The following is a 24,796-nucleotide window of genomic DNA, read 5'->3' as shown; positions in this document are numbered from 1 at the left end:
AATATGATGGCCAGGGACCACAACAGACAGGTCAAAGATAAAAGTTGAAGTTTAAAGCAGGGTTCAGTTCAAAAAAAAAAAAGCTTTGGTCATGATCACTGTTCGCCCCATCGGAAAACGATTATGGCACAACTGCAAACCTACCAAGACATGGCCATCCACCTAAACGAACAGGCGGGCTCTTGGCTGCTTCCTTGATGCTGTCTTCGACCAATGGCAACTCTGGAGCTGCAGAGATCCACAGCACAATTAGTCATGCACTCCACAAATCTGGCTTTTACGAAGAGTGGCAAGAAAACCCATTGTTGAAGCAGCCATAAGGAAGGAGTCCCATTTGCAAGAAGCCATGTGGCAACACAGCAAACATGTGGAAGTGCTCTGGTCAGATGAGACCAACATGGACCAGAAAATGAGTAAAAAGCTTACCAATGTTTACCTTCCAGCATGAATGCCCAAAAACAGACATCTGGACGACAAAAACAATTTTTTAAAAAAACAGGGAAACTTTATTTCGTATTCAGGAGTCCCAGCAGTCAGTGTTACATAAGAACATTAAAATGTTTTAAAACTATTTACAGTCAGCAGCATTCATGCCTGGATTGGCAGTTTCATTAAAAGTGCAAAAGTGGTAGCCGTCATTCTAGACCATTTACTAGGAAGTTAAACTTGCAGCCAGATCTTTAATAACTGGAGACATCAGCTGAGGATGTGTACTGATTTTCATCAGCTTGCTGCTGGCATACTTATTCCTTGCAGCCTGAGGACACAAAAAAAAAAAAAGGCATTAGTACAGCAGTAATGTGGTAACAAATCTAGAGTCAACTTTGTTTGGCTAGAGTAGAAACTGTAGAACGTCAGATGTTTTGCTGTCTGTACAAGTGGAGTATTTCTGCTCCCACACAAGGAAGAAAGGCTCTAAATCTAATGTCCAACAGGTGCCCAAGTGGAGGGCAGTAGCAACCTGACAGATTTAACCCTTTTACTATCATAGGACTAAAGTTTTGACACATGGTGGGAAGGAATTCAATAAAATTGCTGCACCACTTTTACATTAACCCCTCTTGTTAATTATGGTGTCAAATCCATGACTCATGCATCACTTTGACAGCAACCAGCACACCAAATTCTGTAGGTGAAGGTGCCACTTACACATTTTGGTACAATGAGCGTTCCAAATTCAAAAATCAATGACAGTTGCATCCTAAAGTGGATTTTAACAGCATCTAAGCACCAAACATTTGATTCATATTTAAGAAAAAATTCCCCCACCTGTGTCCAAAACATGCATTTGGATTCATAAGCAAATTTTTAAACTAACTAAAAGGCTAAACATTTTGGATAGGAATCAGAACGCTTGACAGTTTACTGCTGTTTGTGCCCCCTCGCCGTTAATGGTAAACAGGCCAAATGTAGGGTAAATCTTATTGGAAGTGGAAGTAAATCCCCAAATTTTGATTTGTCCCCAGAAAATAGAGGAAATCTTCCAATTACGACATTAAGGGAATTTGGGCCCCCGGGTCACCAGAATTTGCAGTGATTTCCTCATTTCCGGTTTGGCTATTGGACAGGAAGTAAAAGGAAAATCTCTGCAATGGAAAAAGTGAAATCTGACAGGGGCAACCCTCCCTTGCGCTATGAAAAAAGTTTGCCTATAGTTCTATTAACCACTTAAGCCCCGGAGGATTTGGCTGCTCAAAGACCAGGGCCTATTTTGCGATTCGTCACTGCGTGACTTTGACAATTGTGCGGTTATGCAACGCTGTTCCCAAATTAAATTGATGTCCTTCCCCCCCCCCCCTCCCAAACAGCTTCTTTGGTGGTATTTGATCACCTGTGCAATTTTTACTTTTTGCGCAAACAAAAAAGCGCAACAATTTTGAAAACTTCACTTTTTTTTATATATGAAATTCCAAAAAAAAAAAAAAAAAAAAAAAAATTACTTACTACATACATTTTTTTTTTTAGCAAAAACACAAAGCATTTTTGGATTGGTTTGCACAAGTTATTGCATTTGCTATGGGGAAGATTTGTCATTTTTATTGTTTTTAACTAGTAATGGTGGCGATCTGCGATTTTTTGCAGGACTGCGACATTGCGGTGGACAGATCGGACCCTTGACTGACATTTGACACTTTTAGGGGTACCAGTGACATTACTACAGTAATCAGTGCTATACATACGCACTGTTACTGCAAAAATGACACTGCAGGGAAGGGGTTAACTTTATTGGTGATCAGTGGATTAAATGTATCCCTAGGGGTGTGATTCTAACTGTGGGGGCCGTGGCTTTTGATGTAACCACAGAGACAAGATCCTACATAGCAGGATCTTATAGTCTCTGCAGGTACATCAGGGAGAATGACAGACGGCTGTGTTTACATCAGTCGCCTGCCTTTCGCCCTCTCCAGCGGAGGATCGCGAGTGGCCGCCGGTCACTCTCGCAGGGATGTCAGGGAACGAGCGGGGACACGCCTCCGGCGACGCTCGCCCCTAGAGGCTCATGGGCGAATACAGCCCCTGGAATTAAGGCCGACAGGCAGATTTTGCAAAAAAGTGTCCCTCATGCATTCTAGAAGTTAATGCAAATTCATACACCCTTCTAAAACCTGTACTTATTTGGCTCATGCTGCGCTACTTTTAGAATGCACGATACAAACCATGCATATCCAATGAATGAGCAAAATATACTAACCAAATTCTGTGTGCCAATCTGTGCAAACAAGCTGAATTCATGACAAAAATCAATGCTAAAAAAAAAATCCCATGAATATAAAATCAGTGATCTATGAAAGTCCCAAGAAAAAGTACAATAAGGTGCAGCAAGAAAAATGTGCAAATTGTGAAATCTTCAGCAAACATGTGCACCGTGAAGCACCTTTTGTGCCATTTCCACCAGTCACCCCAAACGGAGTCACCAGATGGGAGTAGCTGGTAAGATTATAAACCAGCAGTAGAGCTTATTAAATGTGCAGGTCGATGTCCCACTTCACTGGATCCTCCTCACAGGTGGTTCAGGCAGAGATATATCATGTGTAGGAGAAAAGGATAAACCAACATAGCGCAATTCTGTATGATACAAAAACATATTGCAACTCACATTCCAGGAGTCATCCCGACACCAAGGATTCGGGCATAGATAGTTTTATCAGAAACAATTTAGGTAGACACTGTGCAGACCGTTAAGCTTCGGCTGCTGTATTCCCAGCCATGAGACAGATTGACTTATGCAGTACGTTCGAACGTCCTAGTCCCGACCAACTAGTTTTGTCTTGTCACGTCCTCACGGAGTGGCCAGCTACGCCATCTGGCAAGTCAGTTTGGGGGTGACTGGTGTAAACAGCACAAAGGGTGTTTCACAGCGCACATGTTGCTGAAGTTGTCACAATTTGCAAATTTTTCTTGGAACTTTCATGGATCTCTAATGATTTACAATTATATTCATGGAATTGTTTGTATGATTTCAGCATTAATTTCATCATGAATTGATAATTCATTCAGCTTGTTTGCACAGCTTAGCACACAGAATTTGGTCAGTATATTTTGCACACATTTGGATATGCATGGTTGATTACCATTTAGGACTATCCCATGCATATTTAATTTCAGCACTGTGCACTTTTGTATTTATCTATTGTGCATTTTATATATTTATAATTGGTTATGCACATATCACTTTAGACATTTGCTCTTTTTGCGCCGATTTTCCATCTGTTCCTCCTGTTACTGCATCCATTTGAAGTTAATTAGCAGCAGTTGTACTCAATTCAGCTCTAGATCCAAAAAAGGTTACAGTTCCTCTTAGACCAAATCCAATTAGAGAATTGTAACCAGCCCTCTACTCCTGTACTGTACTAATACCTATACCTATGTTTTAATGCCAAGTTACATTTAGGTGTTGTGTGTATATGTAATCATTCCCCCCAAGTGGTGGTTTTTTTGTTTTTACTCCAAAAAGTTTTCTACCCCAATCTGTGCCTAAAGTCCACCTATTTTTCTTCAATTTTGACCCAGCCCTCTACTACACCCTTCAGTGCTTACTGGAGTGGTGGGGAGGGGATGGGAACAGCTGCTGATCCAGGCATGTGGGTGGACCCCTACTGTAAAGTCAGGCTTTTCCCAGCTGAGTCATGTTGTGGGTTTTTGCCTGCTGTCAGCTGAACAGGAGTGCAGACAACTTGGCCACACTTCCAATTATCTCCACGTTTTACATTTGGCAAATTTAATGCGACAATGTAAAAGTGGAGCATTTAAGAAACCCGAAATGAGTGCATGAGACTGACCCAACAGGGAGAACCCACTGCTTTGCACAGAGCAGATCCAATCCTCACCTAGGTCCCCTGCCATATGCCCACCATAGGAAGCCACTTTCTATAGGGCTTGCATCTCAGATACACAGCCTGGCCTTGGCACCAGACCTTTGGCTGGCAGGAGTCAATGCTCCTGCTGCTCTCAACCAAGCCTAAAAAAAAGGGGAGAATATCTGCAGATGTACAGTGCTGAATGCAGATTAGAATGGGGTGAGGGTTCTCAGTTTTACAAGTACCTTAACCACTGGTGTCAGCAAACTGTGCAGAAGATTGCAGGCACTCCATATATTAGTGTACAACTGTCTATTTGTTAACCACCAGTTACTCAACAGCCAAGCCTCAAGAAAGCCATGCATTTAACACTTGAAAACTGTTGGTTATGCAAGGTTTGATGGCCCAGCAAGTCACTTACCACATGCTTGGTCTGATTCTGGTTGACTTTGGTAACATTTTTAGCCATGTGTTTCATGATCTGAGTCAGATCTTCCTCTGTGTAGCCAGTGTAGTGATGCTGTGTGGGCCCCTGGAGTGCACAAGTCATTAGTATCCAATATACAAGACACTGCCAATACAAAAGCCTATGACAGGTAACTCCTGCAATATATATACCAAATTACTCCCAATGTCCTCCAAGAATAAAAAAAAAAAAACCCAACATCCTTTAGTGAGCTGCACAGAGGTACTAAACAGTTTCAGCTCTGACCCATTTCCTCCCCTGCTGAACAAATCCATTATGCCATGATGGAGTTTGTCCCAGTGGGTTGGGGACAGACTTGTGGCATAGTGAACACTGCTTGTCAGGCACCTTGCTACTACATTTCCAGCAGATGCATTTTTCTGCATCATTTTTAAAAGCAGGTCACTAAAGTATCCCCTGCATTTTTTCCCCAGGTTATACAGAGGCAATCCCAGATCTTAGAATCATTACAGCCTTTGCGATTTGTGTAAATCAGTTTCTTACCCAGCTGCTAACTCCAAGGACCTTTTGAGCCAAGCAAAGTGCAGCCGCTGCAATCTCAGAAGGGTGAAAATGAACCATTTCATAGTCAACAAGGGTAAGTTCCATTAGGTACTTTGCTAGTGTGTGCTGCTCTGCATCAGCCTAAAAAACAAAACCCATTTAATGCCTCAGGTTACAAACAAAAACAAAGCAGTTACCACAAACATTTAAAGCTACAAGATACCAAATCTAGGCTGTTCCCACATGTCCACTGCAAGTATGCACAGTAACTTTGGGTCTAAAGGAGAAACACGTTTTGCTAGTTTTCATCTGCAAAAGATGACTACAGGTTTTATCCTCATTTTATTGCAAATTTTGTGGATAATGCTCAACATTTTTCCTCTGTTAGATATGCCCCCACTGTTTTAGGGCCTAATATTTCTTTTTGGGGTTTACCAGACAGGGGCTTTGCTTTCTATGCAAAACTGTTGTGTACTTTATATATAATCTGTGTCCAATGGGCTGATAGGGGATTCAGAAAGTTCTACTGGCACCTACAGGAGATTGGGACATCAAAAAAATTGTAATGCCACATCACAACTCAGAGCCCAATGCCTGAAGGTCACAATTCCAGACTAGCATAAACTGGTTGGATCTCCTAAGCACTTATCTGTATAGCAGATATTCAGACCAGCTCAGTTATGCATTAAGCATTACTGCTTGAAGATGCAAAGGAAAGCAGGTTTTTAAAAGATCTGAAGCAGAAACAAAAAAATATATATACGCATTTACCAACGTCCCAGTAGAACTTGACTAAGTTTCTATGAAAACCACAACCATGTCTTAACCTTCTAAAGCACTGGAGTCCAAGCAGCAAATTTTGAATGCAAGTGCAGTACTTAACTGCTGAATTTTAAAGAAATCCATTGTTACAACACCGCAACAATAAATCGCCTTATGAAGCAAGTGCTGCCCATCTTTCCTGCTGTTTATTTCCAATTTATAAGGATGACATTTCATGGTGATTACTACCTGAAACATGCAACAGCAGTGCCTACTAACAGGGCAGAGTGAATACACATTAGAATGAGCTCTGCATTTAAATTGTATTTCAGTCTTTAGCCTACACTTGAATACGATTTTACATTGTGACCATTGATAAGGGTTGGTTAGGTCTTCTACCAAGTTCAGCCATGTCTTTCTCCAACTGAGAAAAAATACACAGCCAATTACTGTAATGCTGGGGATGCATTTACATCTGCATAGGCCATTCTAGGTTACATGCCCTTTTATCTGCTACCCACTGGGTTGCTTTATGCAAACTTACACTGCATGACTTGGATGCACGGCGAAGGAAGTGAAGGGGAAGTGGTCGTCCCAAGTCAAAGTTAAGCTCACGGAGGATCATCATCTCCATTTCTCTAACTTGGGATGCTGTGTAGGCATTGTCTGTGATATAAACAAAGTCTGCAACTTCTGGACTGTACATCTCTTCATATTTGGAAGCCACAAAGAGTGAAGTCACACCAACCAGCTGAAGTTTGCCACGGGAGACAGGCTGAACCTGGGGGGGGAATAAATACAGAAGTCATGTTATTTAAAGGAAGCTTTTACTGCATATGAAGGCTTTCATTGCTGACCTGGAAGCACTAAAGTGCCCCATCTCTGGCTTCAGCACTTGGGACAACCAAACTGAAAGGAAAAGGGGAGTACCAACATCTTGCTGAATGCTTTAAGAGAAGTATTGAACACTAGTTAACTGCCAGGCCAGCGATGTCAGCCTGCACATTTCTTACTGGTCAAGTCAAGGTACCCTCCTTCCCATTTAGGATAGCTAGCAACTTACTTGAAGAAATCGATCCATGATAGCAATGGCCATGTATAAAGTTTCCTGAAGCAACTGGAACCTGGAGTTAACCTGGATCAGCCAGTCAACCAGGATGGCTCTCATGCGTTCATTAATTTCCATTCCTTCCAGATATCTTGGTTTTATGGACTGCTTGATCTGTGGTGAATAAAGATAGTGATCTTCCACACTGCTTCAGTAAACATCTTCCCTTCCCCAGCTGGCCAGGCAAGGAACTGTTACAGCAGAAGTTGAGCAGCACAAAGTTATGCAAAAATATTCAAATTGTTTACATTTGTAATGGTCCTAGACCAAAATCTAAATTAAGGTCTTAAGTTACATCCACTACAATCTCACAACTGGTAAAGGACTGCTTCCCAAGGCTAGACATACATGTGCCCTTTTTTAGCCCCATTAGCTGAATGAGACTGAGACTACCCCATCCAAGTTAGAACGTGTGGACTGAATAATCTGAACTGCTGGCTAGTGTATTTCCACATGCAGTCACTATTCAGCCAACAACTTCATGCAGTTTAAACACTGGAAGGTATGGTTCAGGAGAGGGGCTGCTTGCTGCCCGTTCTGATAAGGGTCTGGTCGTTGGGCCTAACCTCCAGCTTCACTTTTTTTAATTCAGCTGTCAGCTGAGAAGCCAGTTGACAGCTGGTGACTGTTAGGTCCTGTCCACGCCCAGTGTTTTTCAGCTTTTAAAACCTCAGCTCTGAAGAGCCAAAATGCCCAACAAGCAAAATCCCCATTTCAATGGCCTGTTTACATGAGCATTCTGTCCCCTGAAGCTCAAAAAGTAAATGAGCTTCTTTGGTGAATTACAAGTGTTTTGGGCCCCATAGATGTCAATATGATGCCTTACTTGAGCAGAAAATAGGTTGAAATGCAGCTCTCCACCCCTAATTCTCCCTCTCCTCCTAGAGCTTTCTATTGGCTAAACAAAACACCTAAAGCATTAAAAATATTGCAAAAAAGCTTAACGCCCAAAAAAAAATGCCAGTCAAGTGATATGCTCAGGTGTGAATGGAGCCTTAAGGATGCCACAGCTGGCTTATCAGCCCTCTAAACCAGCCATTCACTGTGCCCCGATTTGGCAAAGCTTTGCCCAATCAGGGCTTAGAATGCACAGTGCATTTTGGGAGCACTCGACAGGTAAGACATCCTGCCGAGCGCCCTGCAAATTCAGGTATTCACTGAACGGACGATGTCTGGTTCAAACACCACTATTGATAGCCACTGGGTTTATTTTTTGTGATCTAGATAGAAACTGCTTCAACATTTTTCCTGCCGTTTAAAAATTCAGGTTTCTTAATAAAATCTGTACCAAAGACATGGACAGTAAACATTTTAGTAAAGAGACCAAAAACTCAATTCGATTTGTGCAAAAAAGTTACTCTACAAACCAGGTTTGTATACACTGGATTTTACACAGCTATGACACTATACTGTAATGTCAGTGACTTCTAGTCCAACAGGAATCTGGTGCAACCTGGGAAGTGCACTAAAGAAAAAAGTTACAATACAGCAATCAGTGCTAATACTGTACTAATGACACTGGTTGGGAAGGGGTTAACTGCTGCTTTTACCTGCGTTTCTCCCCATTTTGCAGGAACAGCTGGGTGGCTGTTCACAATACACAGTTCTGCATTTTTGTAAACAGAACTCTGTAGGATTGGCCACAGGCAATCAACTTCAGCCAAAATCATTGGCTGAAATCAGCTGCCAAACTCCTGCTGTGTCCAATCCCAGCATGGGTCTCCAGGGCCGAACACCCCAAAGCTGGAAGGCCATGACATGCCAGTATGTTACCCAGCCTGCAGCTGCTGTACAACTGTGGGTGGGCAGCAGGCAGTTCAACTTAAATTTACCTGTTGAACCAAATGGTGGCACCAGGGCTCAAGTTTCATCTGAAAAAGCACTAATTGGCCAAAAATGCATGTATGGGTTGCTTTAAATTTGGTCTGTTGCACTATGGACACTCCAAACCCCTGTATGCATTTACAAACTTCTGCAATTCATACAAACAAGCTGTGCCCCAACTGCCTAATGAAGGTCTCATTTTACCTCCAGCTGTCTCAAGTAGTTGTAGATATCCATGACATACTCGCTGCAGAGCTGTGGGTTACCACCATCTTCAGCATCAATGTCTTCCACATTGTTTAGAACCTCAGAGAAAGCTTGACACAGTTCCTCTTCCTTCATTGACACATCCATAGGAACTAGAGACGCTTCCTTAAAAAAAAAAAAAAAAAAAAAAAAAAAGGAGCACAAGTCAAAGTCACAAGAAACAACACCTTTGAAATCTGTCTGCTAGGGAAAGTTAGGCCCGGTTCACACTGCTGCAACTTCACATTCATGTGACTTTGAAGCCAACATCCCAGTGCAACTTCAGCATGACTAACAGAAGTTAATGCAAGTCATAACAAGCTGCACCAAAAGTAGTGAAGAAACCTCCAAGTTTAAGCGACTCAAGTTGCCATTAGAAAGATTCAATTGCACTTAATAGGGCACGACTTGTCATGCAACATGTGCTCTCAAAGACAGAGTGCAAGTGGCACTAGTGTGAACAGAAAATGGCCTTAAGAACTCAAGATATGACCAAGTTTAGGTACATTTACTGGTAGTGTTCTAGGCAGTAATCTTGTGATGAACTTTAGTCCAACGTACTTTTACTTGTGGGGGAGCCTCAATCACCGTCACAGGTACAGCCTTTGGCTTCACATTTGATACTTTGGAAGTAACAGGCTTTGTGGTCTTTGATGTGGCATTTGAGTTCTGTAAACAAAACAGTAGTAATCAAGTACCATTTACAACCATTTCACTTTAGGTCTATACCCAACTTTGTGTATTCTGTACCTTGGTAGAATGCTTTCCCCCTCGAACTGTCACCTTGTTACTGATTTCTCCCAGAGCAGCTCTTCTACTGTTCAGCTGGGCCTTTGATCTCATTGCTCCAACAACATTGTCTACATCACGTGGAATCTGGAAAAAAAATTGTAAGTTACTTCAACTTTAGGAGCTAAAGTTATGCAGTTACTTTAATCACTGGGGGGGGGGGGGGGGGGACCAGAGGATTGAAAAGGATAGGGGGGGGTCTTTGTAGATCACGCTGAGTAAAAGCATGCAGTGCGCTAGCATTACCAACTACATACATACTTGGATTTTTGTCTTACCGTAAAATACTTCTGATGTTCATTGACAGACAGCTCCAGAATCTAACTATTGGGTAAATGCTGCCCCCTACAGGATTAGGACACTAGGCAGGAAAAAGCTTTACCATGCCTATGGGGCAGTCCCAGGGGATATACACCCACTCTGCTATAGGCATTCAGTTTTGTTGCAAGCGTGTCAGAAGAAATGTAACCCAACTCAAGGGGTGGGTGCTGTGTTAGTCAGAAAAAAAAAAAAAAGACAAAAATCCAATTTTCTCTTTAGTTGACAGACCGCTCCAGAATCCTAACCATTGGGACGTCCCAAAGCAGTGTTAACATGGGTGAGCAAACTGCAGAAAAAAAAAAAAATCCCAAAATACTAAACCTAGCCAACATTAAACACCCCCCCCCCCCCCCACAAGAAAGACCAGGTCCTCAAGACAGCATCCACAGATGCCAGGAGGTCCACTATAAAAAATTGTGAAAGTGCACACAGACAACCAGGTGGCTGCCTTGCAAACCTGTATCACTGATGCCTGATGGCAGAAAGCTTAAGTGGCACTAAGCTCTCACATAGAAAGTGCCTTGACAGAACAAAGGAACCTAACCCTTGATGGAATAGGCCTGCACCACTGTCTGTCTAGTCCATCTGAAAATGGTCACGGCAGATGCAACCAACCCTTTGCAAGAGCCATCTTTAAGAATAAGGCCGATTTCCTAAAAAAAAATTCAGTTGCCGCAAGGTACACATGAGCACCTGATCCACATTCAGAGTGCAAGGCAATCCCCAGGATGTTTAGAATGTCACAGGGAAGGCAACACATCTTCATTCAGATGGAAATCAGAAACAACCTTAGGAAGGAAAGCCTGACAAGGGTGATTTACCTCCATCTGAGCCACCAGGTAAGGTAGACAAGACAACGCTGCCAGCTCTTGACACCCTGCATGCAGACGTAGTGGCCACCAAGAAGGCTACCTTCTGGGAAAATGCAAGCACGCAAATTTTTGAAAGACAGTAAGGCCCCTTTCACACGTCAGTTGTCATCCGTTTTTACATAGAGATGCATTGATGTCCGTTTTTCATCCGTCGGATGGATGACAAACGGACAGCGTGTGTGAAAGGGGCCTTACTGGAGAACTAGAGCACCAAATTGAGATCCCACAGAGGCAACGGAGACCATACTGGGGGAGCCAAGTGGCAAGCCCCCTGAATAAAAGGTGAACCAAAGGATGGTAAAAGTAGACTGCCAAGGCTGGAAAACCTGGCCCTGCTTAATACCGGAGGAATGCCAAAATCCAAGCCACAGAATCCAAGCAGAATCCACAGAAAGGGAAGGTGGATAGACAACCGCCTATCCTTCAGCACCTGGCTTTCAACAGCCAAGCCGTTAAAGCCAGCGACTGATAGATTGACCCAATAGATCTTCTGAGAGGAAGTCTCCAAGGGGCATCAGCAACTGGCTGTACCAGATCGGCAAGGCCAGTCTGGAGCCACTAGGATGACCAGGATCCATTCTGCCTTGATACTTCATAAAAGACTTTGCAGAGGTTTTAGCAGGGGAAAGGCGTATATCAGATACTGTTCCCAAGGAGCCACCAGTGCGTCCTGCACCAGAGGATCCCGAGATCTTGCCTCAATTAGGGATGCACTGATCCGATATCAGTGCCGATATGGCCATTTTAGATGGATCGGCAACATTGACCAATCCACTGGCCAATCCGGTTTTTGCTTGGTAACAGCTCAGCCATCCCTTACTAGGTGCAGTAGTAGTATGGGATGGGAGCCGCTACTTCCTGTATAGGTCCAGCTCACAGGCGAGTGATATCAGATGCACTACACATGTGAATGGAGGAGCCGTACACATGAAGCAGCGGCTTTGCTCTGTACCCGCTTGCTTTGTGTGTAGCTCGGATCGGTTCTGTATCGGCAATTTCACAACGCCAGATATCGGGTCCAAAAAAGTCGGATCGGTGCATCACTAGCCTCAATTCCATGTACCTTCCTGTTGAGACAAGAGGACAACGGGTCCACCTTGGAAGTTCCCCACCAGAGACACAGCTGAACCTTAGAATGCCAGCTACCCCCTGATCCGCTGTCCCATTGAATCTTTACCGAGCACCCCTAAAGGAGATTTATCCAATGAGCCAGACAAATCTTATTGCCTGAAGTTCCAGTATATTGAACGGTAGTCCGACTCCTCCAGAGTCCAGACCCCTTAAGCACCTCCATGCCCTAAACTTCTCCCGACCCAGATAGGCTGGCAACCGTGGAGACCACCATCCAGTACGGGGGGGGGGGGGGTAATGATTTGCCCCATCGAAGCACCAAAGAGCAAAGCCAAGATATCAGGGACCCTCTCGTATCAAGGCTCAACAGGATCAGATTGTCTAGAGACTGGATTTTTGTCCCACTTGGCAAGAATCTTGCAGCGGTCTCAAGTGAAACTAAAAACAGAACCACTGCAAAAGGTAGACAACCATCAGGCACAGCACCCACATGCAAGTCCTGAAAGATAACTGCTGGACAATAGGAGCCAGATCGCATCCTGCAGCTTTGGAGTTTCCCCCCTGGAAGAAACCCTGGCTGAAGCGGAGTCCAAAGTCGGACCCAGATAGTCCAACTTGGTAAACAGAACCAGAGCAGATTTTTGAAAGTTCAATTCCCAACCAAACTCCAGAGTACGTACAGTAATTTCCAGGTTGTCTTTTAGAGCAGTCGGAGACTGTCCAGGTAATCTGGACCGCAATCCCACCACTTGTGAATACCAGAGGAGCTGAGGCGAGACCAAAGAGTAATGCCATAAATTTAAAATGCTCTTTGCCCACGGCAACGCAGAGGAAACACTGATGACCGACATATTGGAATATGAAGGCAAGCATCCTTTGATGTGGAGACGCCACTACCACATGAATGGACTCCATTTGGAACTTCTGTACCCACACAAAGCTCTGAGGTCCAGGATTGATTTACCTTGCCTTCCTGGGAACTGTAAACCGGTTTGACTAGAAACCTTGAAAAACAGATCACCCCTTGCAGTAGAAAGTCCTGCACTGCCCCGAAGAGACCCTGCAGGTGGTCCAGGGACAAACCGGTTGGAAGGAAAGAACCTCACTGGAGGATAAGACACATACTCGATCTTGTAGCTGGGCTGAATTAGCTTGAGGACCCCCTGTCTTGAATCAGGGAGGAGGTCCATGGGCCCAGAAAGTGGAGACATCCCCCCGCCTCAGACAGGTGAGGGTGCCCCTTCAGGCAGAAGAGGGCTTGTCTGCAGCTCTGAAAGAACCTGCTCTCGGCTTACCAGACCAGGTCCTCTTGGAACCTCCGGAAGTCCTGACAGACTTAGATCTTTTAAAAGCAAAAAGGCTGCATATGAGCTGAGAAGAGGGAAAAAAAAAAAAAAAAAAAAAAACGCTTGTGGAAGAAGGAGTAGTCTCCCCCCTGCAAGACCCTTATAGATATCATCTGCCAAAGGACCACTGCTGTCAGGGACAGCCTAGAAACTAAGGGAGCTGAATCCAGAGGCAGACAAACTGCAACCCCCTGACCAACTGGTCCACCAGCTCCACAAGGGCAGGGGGAAGCTGCCCCCCCCCCCCCAGATACTGGCACAAAAGCTTTGCCCATTCCATTAAAGTCTGGGACAGCAATGTTATGGTGAACACTGGCCTAAGGACCAAGACTGGCCGTAGTAAACATGTGGCTCTCCAAAAGCTGGAGACTCCTCCACTAGAATTAGAGTGGATTTACTCAGCCTGGAACCTGAGAATCCACCACAGGTGGGACTGTCCACTTTTAACAGGGACTCTTCAAAAGGGATACTGTCTAGCGAACACTTAGGCATCGACCCATTGCGTTTAGGTCACTGACTCGCAACAATTTTGGCAAAATAGGTGGGAAAAGGGAATACCTTTGCCACTTTTGGGGAGCTGTGGGTACCAAAAGGGACCAGCACATCCAATGCAGCATCCTCCCATTTTTAAAAGTTGCCCTCACCGATCCAATCAGTGTATCCACCAGCACTGTTTCATGATCACCAACAGAGCTCTCGAAGTGCGCAGACACGAAGACCCAGTAGGGTTTCTGCATACTAAGCTACATTATGGTAAACATCTGCAGGGAGCCCCGAAGACATCTCCACCCTAGTCACCAACCCTGCTCAACCCCCTGTTGCACCTAGTCAGCGTCAGCAACTACAGCCAACACCCCCAGGAGCATGTGGCAAATCCAGCTCACAACTGCACCCAGGGAGGGGGGGGGGGGGGGCTCTGAAGGCTAGTTGCTATAGGCATGAAAACCATGGCCTTTTGTGCCAAGAGGGGGCTATCAGAATCAAATTGGTGTTTTCCAAGAGAAATTCCAGGGCACTTCCAGGATTAATCCGATAGGAGGGAAGGCATAACAGGTTGAACAGCCAGGGATTCACAAAAGCTTTAATTCCTGCAGACTGATCCCTTGGATTTGGGGGGGGGAATATATTATATCTTTGATTTGGTATTTGTTTGGGTTGCAAAGAGGTCCACATCTGGGAGACCCCACCTGGCAGAAAATTCCATAAACATTTACGGGTTGAGGGACCAATTGTCCGACATCTGGTAGCGACTGAGTTGATCTGCCAAACAATTCTGAGCCCCTTTCCAATAAATTGCTGAAATGGAGGCTAGATTCACCTCAGCTTGATGGGCTCCCAATCCAAAAGAGCTTGCATCCGTTGTAATTCTTTGTGCTATTGCAATGACCCATTCCAACCCTCTTGTGAGGTGAAGTTTCGACCACCACCACAGGGTTCTCTTTAGAGGGAATTTTTTACCTTCAATTCCAAGGAACTTGGAGACCCGTCCCAGATTCCTAGAAGGAATAGTTGACGTTGTCGAAACCGCTCCCAAGGCACAGCAGGTCATAAGGCCTATAGCTCTTGAAACATCCGAGCGAGATCCACTGGTTGGTCTGCAAGGATGCCATCTGAGCCATTTTTGAAACCTTTGCCCTTGGAAAAAAAACCTTTTGAACTAGTGAGGAAATCTCATACCTGAGGTAGGTCACTCTTTGAGAAGGTTACTCTTTGTTGACCAACCAGCCTAGCGCCCTGAGGAACTCCTGAACTATCCGGAGATGCTTCCCTAAGCTTTTAATACGAAATCTGCCACTACTAGGGGGTCGTCTAGGTATGGGATGATCAGAATTGATTTGTCTTAACAGGGCCAATGCTTCCCCCAGGACTTTTGTAAAGATTGGTGGGGCTGGCAATAACCTGAAGGTCAGTTCTTTGAACTGGAAATGTTGGATCTCCGGTCCAAGCCTTACTGCTAGTCATAGAAACTTTTGGTATGCTGGGTGAATAGGGATGTGGAAGCAAGCATTTAAGTCCAGCATTGCCATGAAACACCCTGGGTAAAGCACATTTCTCATGGAATACATTGATCCATGCGAAAGTTTGTATCTGAGCGAGTGATTTAGAGCATGTAGATTTTAGTATTAATGATAACTGAGGGTTTCTTTATCACAAAGATGTGGGAGTATAACCCCCTGTCCTGCCTCTGGAACCAGGACCAAAACATTCTGATCCACCAAGTCTCCTAACTGGAGACCCAGGGCAGTAGCCTTCACTCGATCCCTGGGCAGACAGGTGATTAACCATCTCACCAGAGGCCAGGCATCAAACTCCAGTCTGGGCCCCTTGGCCACAAGATCTAAAAAGGTCTTGAAGTGATCTTTCAACTGTGGGAGGAAGGCCTTTAATTTCCACCCCCCCACTCAGCGGAATGAGTCATTGCAGCTTGTTGGAGGGTTAAACAAGACCCCCTTCCTATGTCTTTGTGGCCAGTCCAATGCTTCCTGGGCCTGGCCTAGTTTTCTCATGGATCCTGATATCTAGCCCCCCCCCCCCCCCCACACTCCCAAAAACTGCAGAGGAGTTGGGAACTCTTTTCTGGAAACAAGCTTTTTATCAGCAGTACGTTCCAGAGCTTCTTGTAACCCAGGACCAAAGAGATGGTCACCTGACAGGGGAAGGCTAAAGCATAATTTGGAAGAAGGGTCTCCAGACCATGTTTTAAGCCAGAGACTTCTGGCTGAATTAACTAAATGCTGAGGTACTGCCTACCTACTGCCTGAAAAAGTGGAAGAGATTTAATAATCTGATCCCTTGGTGTGCCGGCAGACAAGCAGGTCTATTTTGTGAAACTAACTCCAGGTGTTAGGCCATACAAGTAGATGCTAAGGCCGATTTGAGACCAATAGATGCCTCCCAGGCCCTGTGCAACAAGATATCTCCTCTATCTATGGGGGGTCTTTAGGGTGTACCCATATCATCAAAAGCTTGATCCATCTTTTTGGAAATTTGAGAGACACTTGTTCCATGGTTGTGCCATATCAAAAGGAAACCTTTACAGGTTGCTGGAGAATAGTTTCCTGTGAGGATTTTCCCCATTTGAATTGTTCTAGAAGGCAACTGCACAGGAAAAACCCTGGCCCTTTTCTTATGCATTCCATCATACACAAAGATCATGTTTTGATAACTGAACCTTCTCTTCAATTTCAAGCGTAACAGACCGCTTTAATAAACCATCCACATCCTCTGACAATTTGTATCTAGATCCCCTAGGCTCTTCCCCTGATCCTTCCTGTGAAGAATGGGGAGACGTAGACTCCACTCCTGGATCCACACCTGCACCCTGCAGAGGAACTCCAGCCATAGGTCTAGCCCTGACTCGAGGGAATCTGCATTTTGTGAAAATTCTTAAAAGAACTAAGGTAGAGGTTAGTTCATCTAACTGAAGTAGGCATCTTTTGTGAGGATACAGATGGATCATCTTTCACTAAACTGAGTGGCAGACCACTTTTACTCCACGAGGAGCTCAGTTCTGCCCCACAAACTGCACACTTCCTTTTGGGTGGTTGCACCAGAACTTTGTCCAGAGCCTTGGTCTGTAAGACATTTAGCCTGAGCATTAGCCACCCAAGTCTTCAAACACACCCCAGTGCAGGAGAGAGAAGAGTGCCTTTTACCAAGCCCCCTAGCTATGGTGTAGAAACCCCCCCTTCCAGGATAGGCAAGAGGGAAGAGTCCCCAGGCTTACCCAAGAGGTGCTGAAGCCAGAGCCTCCATCCACTTGCCTGGGCAGGTGCTGCAGAGGAAACCATTCCACTCTGTTAGTGTTCTGCTGCCTCTGCTGGGTGTTCACATAGCTGCCAAGCCATCTCCTGTTCACGCTTTCAGAGACCAGAACCAGAGTCCCAGGCACCTACTGACAACGTCACCATGACTGGAAGTGACCCTGTTCACTTCCAGAGGCCAGCTGGAATGCAGGAGGTCCGCCCAACACATGGAGCTGAATCACCAGGAAGGTGGACTGTGCTCGGTCCAGCTGCAGCCTCTGCCTTTGCCAAACCCCCCAGATGAAGAGGCTCCCTCCTGCTTCCCAGACACCATCTGGCCCTCCCCAGGCACTGAACAGGAGAGTCAGCAGCCACAACTAACCTGTAAGTAGGGGGTATCGCTCTGGGCCAGAGAAGGCAAGTAAACAAATCCCGCCAAGTCTCCAAAGGACAGACTATGAGACCAAGTTCCAGGAAACATGTTACCCCTGTCCAGAGGAAACACTAATATTGAAAGGTGAGGACTGGGCTGCCTTTTATCTGGTGGCGTTAACGTGTTTCCTGTCCTGGTAGGAGGAGCCCTAGGTCTCATGGGCTATCCTGGAAGAGGACTTGAAAATTCCATACAAAAAAAAAAAAAAAGCGATGCTAGGACCAGTAATCCCAGCAAAAACCAAGTTCTTAGCCCTGACTAAGGATTACATCTGGAGTGACATCAGTTTGTCACCAAGGTTGTCCACAAAACTAGAAAAAGTCCAAAAGAAAGCTAAGGGGCTTGAGGGCCTCAATCATGAAGCTACAAACATTAAAAGGTTCTACCTGGTAAAGAGGCACACAATGAGATATGATAGTCTTTAAAGGGACCATCATTGGAAAAAAAAAAAAAAAAAATTTAATCTTGGACTCCAAGACACAATGAAGTTTAACATCGCTGTCAGGCCCTGTGCTCCACTTTTAAACTCCGTTGGCTGGGCCATTTTCTGCAATCTTTTTCCCTTACAGCTCTGTTTGAGACATATCTGTGTGGGGCAGTCCTCAAGTGGTTAAAGTAGAACTGTAGGCAAAACTCTTCCTCTATTGGATAGAGTAGGGGGGCTAGGGGTTAATAGAGGGAAATCTTCCTTAGGGATCCCCAGAATGATTTCCCCTCCATTACTTTTCTGGGAACAACCCAAAATTTGGGATTCTGTAACCAGGACAAAGATTAATCTCCCCAACAGGGGAACCGAAAGCAATTAAAACTGAGAGGTGTTCTAATCCATTTCCACACAATCAAAAACTAAAAAACAAAGTTTGCTTTTAGTTAATTTAAAGCGGTGTTCCGGCCAAAATATCCCCTAGAATAATCAGGGTTAGTGCATTAGATATCCTGTAAACTGTCCCGTTTTGTGTACATAAAGCATGAATTACTTACACAGCGCAGCCATCTGCAGTGTGGGCATTTGAAGCCGCAGTGTCCCTCTTCCTGGATTTCATGGTTTTAAGCAAATCCCAGAATGCTATACCCTCATCACTTCCGGAGCAGGCACGTCACCCCACAGCTGGTTCTGCATCATTGCGCATGCCCAGAAGCTGTTCATCCATCGGCAGAGAAGGACGTGCCTGCACTGGAAGCGACGAGGGACATCAGTGCAGGCGCATTGACTCCCGACACTCATCTTCCAGGAGCAAAATGATTTCATAGGGAAGTGAAGTTATTTTTCATTTAAAATAAGGTAAAAAGGAACCAAAGAAAAATAGCCAAATCGTTTAACATGCGATAAAGTTATGCATGATAGGAAGTTTAAAGTGTGGCTGGAACTCTGCTTAAAGTGATTGTAAAGTCTCATTTAGAAAAAAAAAAAAAAAATACATTATACTTACCTCCCCTCTGTGCAGTTATTTTGCCCAGAGCCAGGATCCTCTTCTCAGGTCCCTTGTTCCTGGCCCCTCCCCATCAAGTTCCCCCACAGCAAGCAGCTTGCTATGAGGGGGCACCCAAGGTGAGCTGCAGCTCTGTGTCCATTTAGACATGGAGCTGCCGTTCACCCCCTCTCCTGCGACAGCTGCAAGAACCAATGGCACCACAGCTGTATCTCAGCCAATCAGAAGGGAGTGTCCCAGGACAGCCAAGGAACTCAGACATCGTTGGACCAAGAAGGAGCTCAAGTAAGTATCAGGGGGTGCTGCTCCAGACAGAAGGTTGTTTTTTTTCTTAATGCAACAAATGCATAAAAAATACACACACACCCTTCCTGACTTTACAACTCCTTTAGGCTAAGCCCAAAAAATAAATTGCACTGCAAAACACAAATTCAAATGGATGTGCACATGCAGTCAGTTTCTGGTGTGAATGGGCCCTTCACCTCCAGCTGTGACGTGACTTCCTGTTAGAGAGCAGCAACATTCATTTTCCATGGTTACCCCCGTATGTAGGAACATAGCCTGCACCCTCCCTATGTGTAGGAACATAGCCTGCACCCACCCCCCCCATGTGTAGGAACATAGCCTGCACCCACCCCCCCCCCCCCCCCCATGTGTAGGAACATAGCCTGCACCCACCCCCCCCCCCCCATGTGTAGGAACATAGCCTGCACCCACCCCCCCCCCCCATGTGTAGGAACATAGCCTGCACCCACCCCCCCCCCCCCCATGTGTAGGAACATAGCCTGCACCCACCCCCCCCCCCCCCCCCATGTGTAGGAACATAGCCTGCACCCACCCCCCCCATGTGTAGGAACATAGCCTGCACCCACCCCCCCCATGTGTAGGAACATAGCCTGCACCCACCCCCCCCCCCCCATGTGTAGGAACATAGCCTGCACCCACCCCCCCCCCCATTTGTAGGAACATAGCCTGCACCCCCCCCCCCCCCCCCCATGTGTAGGAACATAGCCTGCACCCCCCCCCCCCCCCATGTGTAGGAACATAGCCTGCACCCACCCCCCCCCCCCCATGTGTAGGAACATAGCCTGCACCCACCCCCCCCCCCCCCCCCACCACACACACACACACACACACACACACACACACTATGGGATGTGTAGTGTGCATAGACAAGGTGCACAGGACCACACTAACATGCACAGCTCATGCCAAACAAAAAGGAGTGAGAAGGAAGGAATGGCTCAGGAGCTCACATTAGACACTACAGGGGGAAGAAAACTACAGTAAGAACGTCCATGAAAGATTACAGGGCCATTAGGTAGAGGGTGTGTGGGTATGATTTAGAGAGAACAAAATATACTGTCACTGTAAAGGGCCAGGCTTGGCACTCTGATAATTCAGTCAGATAAGGGTGAGGATTGGCCTCCAGGAGCACTTACCTTCCCCCCCTCTTCTCTCTCTTGCCCAGGACTGGGTATTGCTCCCATAGGTATGAGAAGGAGGAGATGCCACACCACAGCTATATACTGACATAGAAGACCAACGCCCTGTAGAGTCCATGAGCTCAGGCCGCACAGCGGTACATAACCCTGGGTTTAGGCCATAAGCGCCCTCCTATTACTGAGCACCCCGAACTAAGCCACATTGTACTTACTGCAGCCCAGCGAGTAGCCATGTTTCCTGGATAGAGCAGGCCTGTGTACAATGCCAGCCGCACCGCTTCTCTCCGAACACAAGAAATCCTGTACCGTCTGATGAACTAACCCGACCAACAATTTAAATATCGCTCTCCGCCTGCCTATTGGTCCGCGCAGCAGCATGTGCTCGCTTCCCATTGGCTGGACGCACTCGGCGTCCGGGGTTGCGCAGGCGCAACAACCGGTTGTCCTCAATTTTTTGCCGTTTGGTCCCGTGCAAGGCGGATGAGGCGAATTCTGGGTGTACAAGAAGTGTTGACTTGCAGGTTTTTAATGTATAGACTCGTTCATAAGACTGCTAAATGCTTCGATAGAAGTCAACGCACGAGAGGCATCATGGGAATTGGAGTCAATTTCTTATGACTCCGCCCTTATTTTCCTTCAGGGATTGGTCCAGCTGCGAGTGCGTAGCCGTGGTTGGACTACAATTCCCGGCATGCTCTCGTGCAGGGACGCTAGAATGCTTGGCGGGCAGCCATTTTGCAAAGACAGGCTATGCGCAGTGTGTGTATTGGCGGTTTTGTTGTTCATGTTTTAGCAGTTGGAGTAATTAAAATCCAATGATGTCATTTCTGTAGCTGCTGGTGATTTGTAGCTGCTACAGGTTAACCACTTGACATGAAGATTTACCCCCCCCCCCTCCTTCCTGACCAGGCCATTGTTTGCAATACGGCACTGCGTTACTTTAACCACTTTACCACCGGAGGATTTTCCTGCTTTACGTCCAGTCCACTTTTTGCGATTCGGCACTGTGCGACTTTAACTGACGATTGCGCGGTCATGCAACGCCGTACCCAAACAAAATTTAAGTTCTTTTTTTCCCCCACAAACAGAGCTTTCTTTTGGTGGTATTTGATCACCTCTGCACTTTTTATTTTTTGCGATATTAATAGAAAAATGCGACAATTTTGAAAAAGTAACAATATTTTTTTACTTTGACAGTTAAAAAATATTCAATATATTCAATTTTTGTCATATATTTAGGCCAAAATGTATTTAGCTACATATCTTTGACAAAAAAATTCTCAATTAGCGTATTTTTAACCGCTTTAAGACCGGAAGATTTTACCCCATTCCTGACCAGGCCATATTTTGCGATTCGGCACTGCGTTACTTTAACGGACAATTGCGCGGTTGTGCGACACTGTACCCAAATTAAAGTTATGTCCTTTTTTTCTTCCCACAAATAGAGCTTTCTTTTGGTGGTATTTGATCACCTGTGCGATTTTTACTTTTTACGCTATAAACAAAAAAAGAGCAACAATTTTGAAAAAATAAATTCCCCCAAAAAAAATGTAAAAATCTCTTTTTTTTAACATTTTAAGCCAATTTGTTATCTGCTACATATTTTTGGTAAAAAAAAATCGCAATAAGCGTATTTTGATTGGTTTCACAAAAGTTATCGCAGCTACTAACTACGGGAAATTTATGTCATTTTTATTGTTTTTTTCTTTTTTTAACTAGTAATGGCGGCGATCTGCGTTTTTTTTTTTTTTTTTGCGGGACTGCGACATTGCGGTGGACAGATCGGACCCTTGACTGACATTTTTGACACTTTTGGGGGTACCAGTGACATGTCTACAGTAATCGGTGCTATAAATATGCACTGTTACTGTAAAAATGACACTGGCAGGGAAGGGGTTAACTTTTATTGGTGATCAAGGGGTTAATGTATGTCTGGTGCTTACTAACGTGTGTGGGGGGATGGGACTGTGTGACACAGGCACAGATCGCAGGTTCAGCTATGCTGAATCCTGCAATCTGTCCCTGCCTGTCACTTAGGAGATCCGCCCGCTTTGTTTACACAAGCGGGCGGATCTCCACACTCGATCCCCGACGATCGGGGAAGAGCGGTGGTGATCACCGCCGCTCCTCCCCTGGCCCGACTCCTGCTGTGACTGAATACAGCGGGAGCGAGCCTCCGGCGGCGCGCGCGCCGCCCACAAGGGGAGGAGTCCAGCGACATAGGTCTACATTGCTGGACGATAACGAACCACTTTGCCGCAGTAGTATCAATGTGAGCGGTCGGCAAGTGGTTAACTGACAATTGCATGGTTGCGCAACGCTGTACCCAAATACAATTTGTCTTTTTTGTCTCACAAATACAGCTTTCTTTTGGTGGTATTTGATTACTTCAGTTTTTTTATTATTTTAGTTTTTAGATTTTTGCGCTATAAGCAAAGACCATCAACTTTGAAAAAAACAGATTTGTTTTACCTTCTGCTATAAAACAGATCCAACAAAAAAATGTAAAAAAAATTGAATTTCTTCATAAAATTACTCCGATATGTATGCTGCTACATCTTTTTGGTAAAAATAAAATAAAAACCCCAATAAGCGTATATTGATTGTTTTGCGCAAACTATGGGATATATTTATGGAATTTTTATTTTTTACTAGTAATGGCAGCGATCAGTGACTTATAGCAGGACTGATATTGTAGCGGACAAATCGGGCACTACTGACACTTTATGGGTACCAGTGACACCAATACAGTGATCAGTGCTAAAAAAATATGCGTGTCACGTTACTAATGACACTGGCTGGGAAGGGATTAACATCAGCGGCAATCAAATAGCTAACTGTGTGCCTAGGCCCTGGGGAGTGCTTACTCACTGTGTGGGAGATGCTTGAACTGTGGGAAAGCATTGATCCATGTTCCTGCATTGTAGGAACACAGGATCAATGCCTTACCTACTGACAGAACGGCAATCTGCCTTGTTTACATAGGCAGATCGCCATTCTGATTCTCTGCTAAATGACTGGGGGGTGCTAGCGGACGCTGAGTCCGAGGTATCTTTAGATCCGCTCCCACTATATTTAATCACAGTGGGTCGCCAGCAGCACCCATGCGTGCCCCAGACCCTGAAGAGCAGGATCACATACTAGGTAGATGATCCTGTGCAGGAGAGCCGCCTTGCTGTCATATATGTATATATTTCTCTATCATTCATTAACGGATGCAGTTCTCTGATCCATATCAGTAGGGTTATACTGCCCCCTACAGGAGTAGGACACTAGGCAGAAAAAAAGTTCTGGCTACACCTATGGGCAGTCCCGGAGGGTACAACCCAGACATGAGAGTAAGTCACACATGTGCAAGTCTCAAGCAGTGGCGGCCTGTGCATAGGGGGCGCCAGGGCGCCGCCCCCCTAGAAAAAAGGAAAAAAAAAATTACAAAAAGAACAATAAAGTTTAAAAAAAAAAATCGCGTTCGCTGGCCTATGTGGTGGCTATGGGGGGTGGGGTTTACGACCCAGAAGAAGCGCCGATTGGCTGCCTTCTGGGGGCGTAACCTGGGCGCAGGTCATAGCGCTAGGACACCCCCACTTTCGTGATATCCTGGCTGTGATTGGTCCAGTCTCCAGCCTGGACCAATCATCATCCAGGACATCCGATTGCTGATGTCGCAATGGGGGCGGTGCCGGTGCGTGCGTCAGTCACGCACCGTCACCGCCCGATCTCCTTCCCGCCGCCCGGACCGATCGGAAAGACCAGAAGACAGAAGAGGACGAGAGAAGCAGCGCCGTGGACGGTTACCGGAATCCCGCCGCCGTCAGAAGAAGAGGACTCGAGGAGAGGAGCAGCGCCGTGGACATCTCGCAGACAGCCCAGGAGGAGAGCAGGTAAGTGATTGAAGCCGACCTGTGCCCTCACCTGTACCATGCCTATAACATCACCTGTACCATGCCGCCTATACCATCACCTGTACCATGCCGCCTATACCATCACCTGTGCCATGCCTATACCATCACCTGTGCCATGCCTATACCTTCACCTGTGCCATGCCTGTACCATGCCTATACCATCACCTGTGCCATGCTTGTACCATCACCTGTGCCATGCCTATACCATCACCTGTGCCATGCCTGTACCATCA

General features: G+C 45.7%; 1 protein-coding gene across 1 annotated transcript; it reads right to left on the bottom strand.

Moving 5' to 3' along the window:
- Positions 1-582: 582 nt before the first annotated feature.
- Positions 583-20,923, bottom strand: CCNB2 (cyclin B2). The gene is made up of 9 exons (XM_082255887.1): positions 20,874-20,923; positions 9,959-10,084; positions 9,770-9,877; positions 9,167-9,334; positions 7,094-7,252; positions 6,575-6,811; positions 5,269-5,409; positions 4,720-4,830; positions 583-757 (listed from the first exon to the last, which is right to left on the bottom strand). The coding sequence occupies exons 1-9, from the start codon at positions 20,892-20,894 to the stop codon at positions 653-655; spliced, it is 1,176 nt and encodes a 391-aa protein (XP_082112013.1). The 5' UTR covers positions 20,895-20,923; the 3' UTR covers positions 583-652.
- Between the last annotated feature and the right edge of the window lie 3,873 nt (positions 20,924-24,796).

The sequence above is a fragment of the Pelophylax lessonae genome, assembly GCF_965119305.1.
Source record: "Pelophylax lessonae genome assembly, chromosome: 4".
NCBI classification, from domain to species: Eukaryota; Metazoa; Chordata; class Amphibia; order Anura; family Ranidae; genus Pelophylax; species Pelophylax lessonae.
Note: the sequence above shows the minus strand (reverse complement) of the source record. Positions and strands in the feature narration are given on the sequence as shown.

What these genes read in the sequence shown, in the direction of transcription:
- CCNB2 (XM_082255887.1), bottom strand. Translation starts at nt 20,894, where the DNA reads ATGGCTACTCGCTGGGCTGCA. An exon ending in TGGCTACTCGCTGGGCTGCA is followed by an intron (nt 10,085 to 20,873) that starts GTAAGTACAATG and finishes TTTTTTTTCCAG; the next exon opens with ATTCCACGTGATGTAGACAA. An exon ending in AGGCTCCCCCACAAGTAAAA is followed by an intron (nt 9,335 to 9,769) that starts GTACGTTGGACT and finishes TTTTTTTTTAAG; the next exon opens with GAAGCGTCTCTAGTTCCTAT.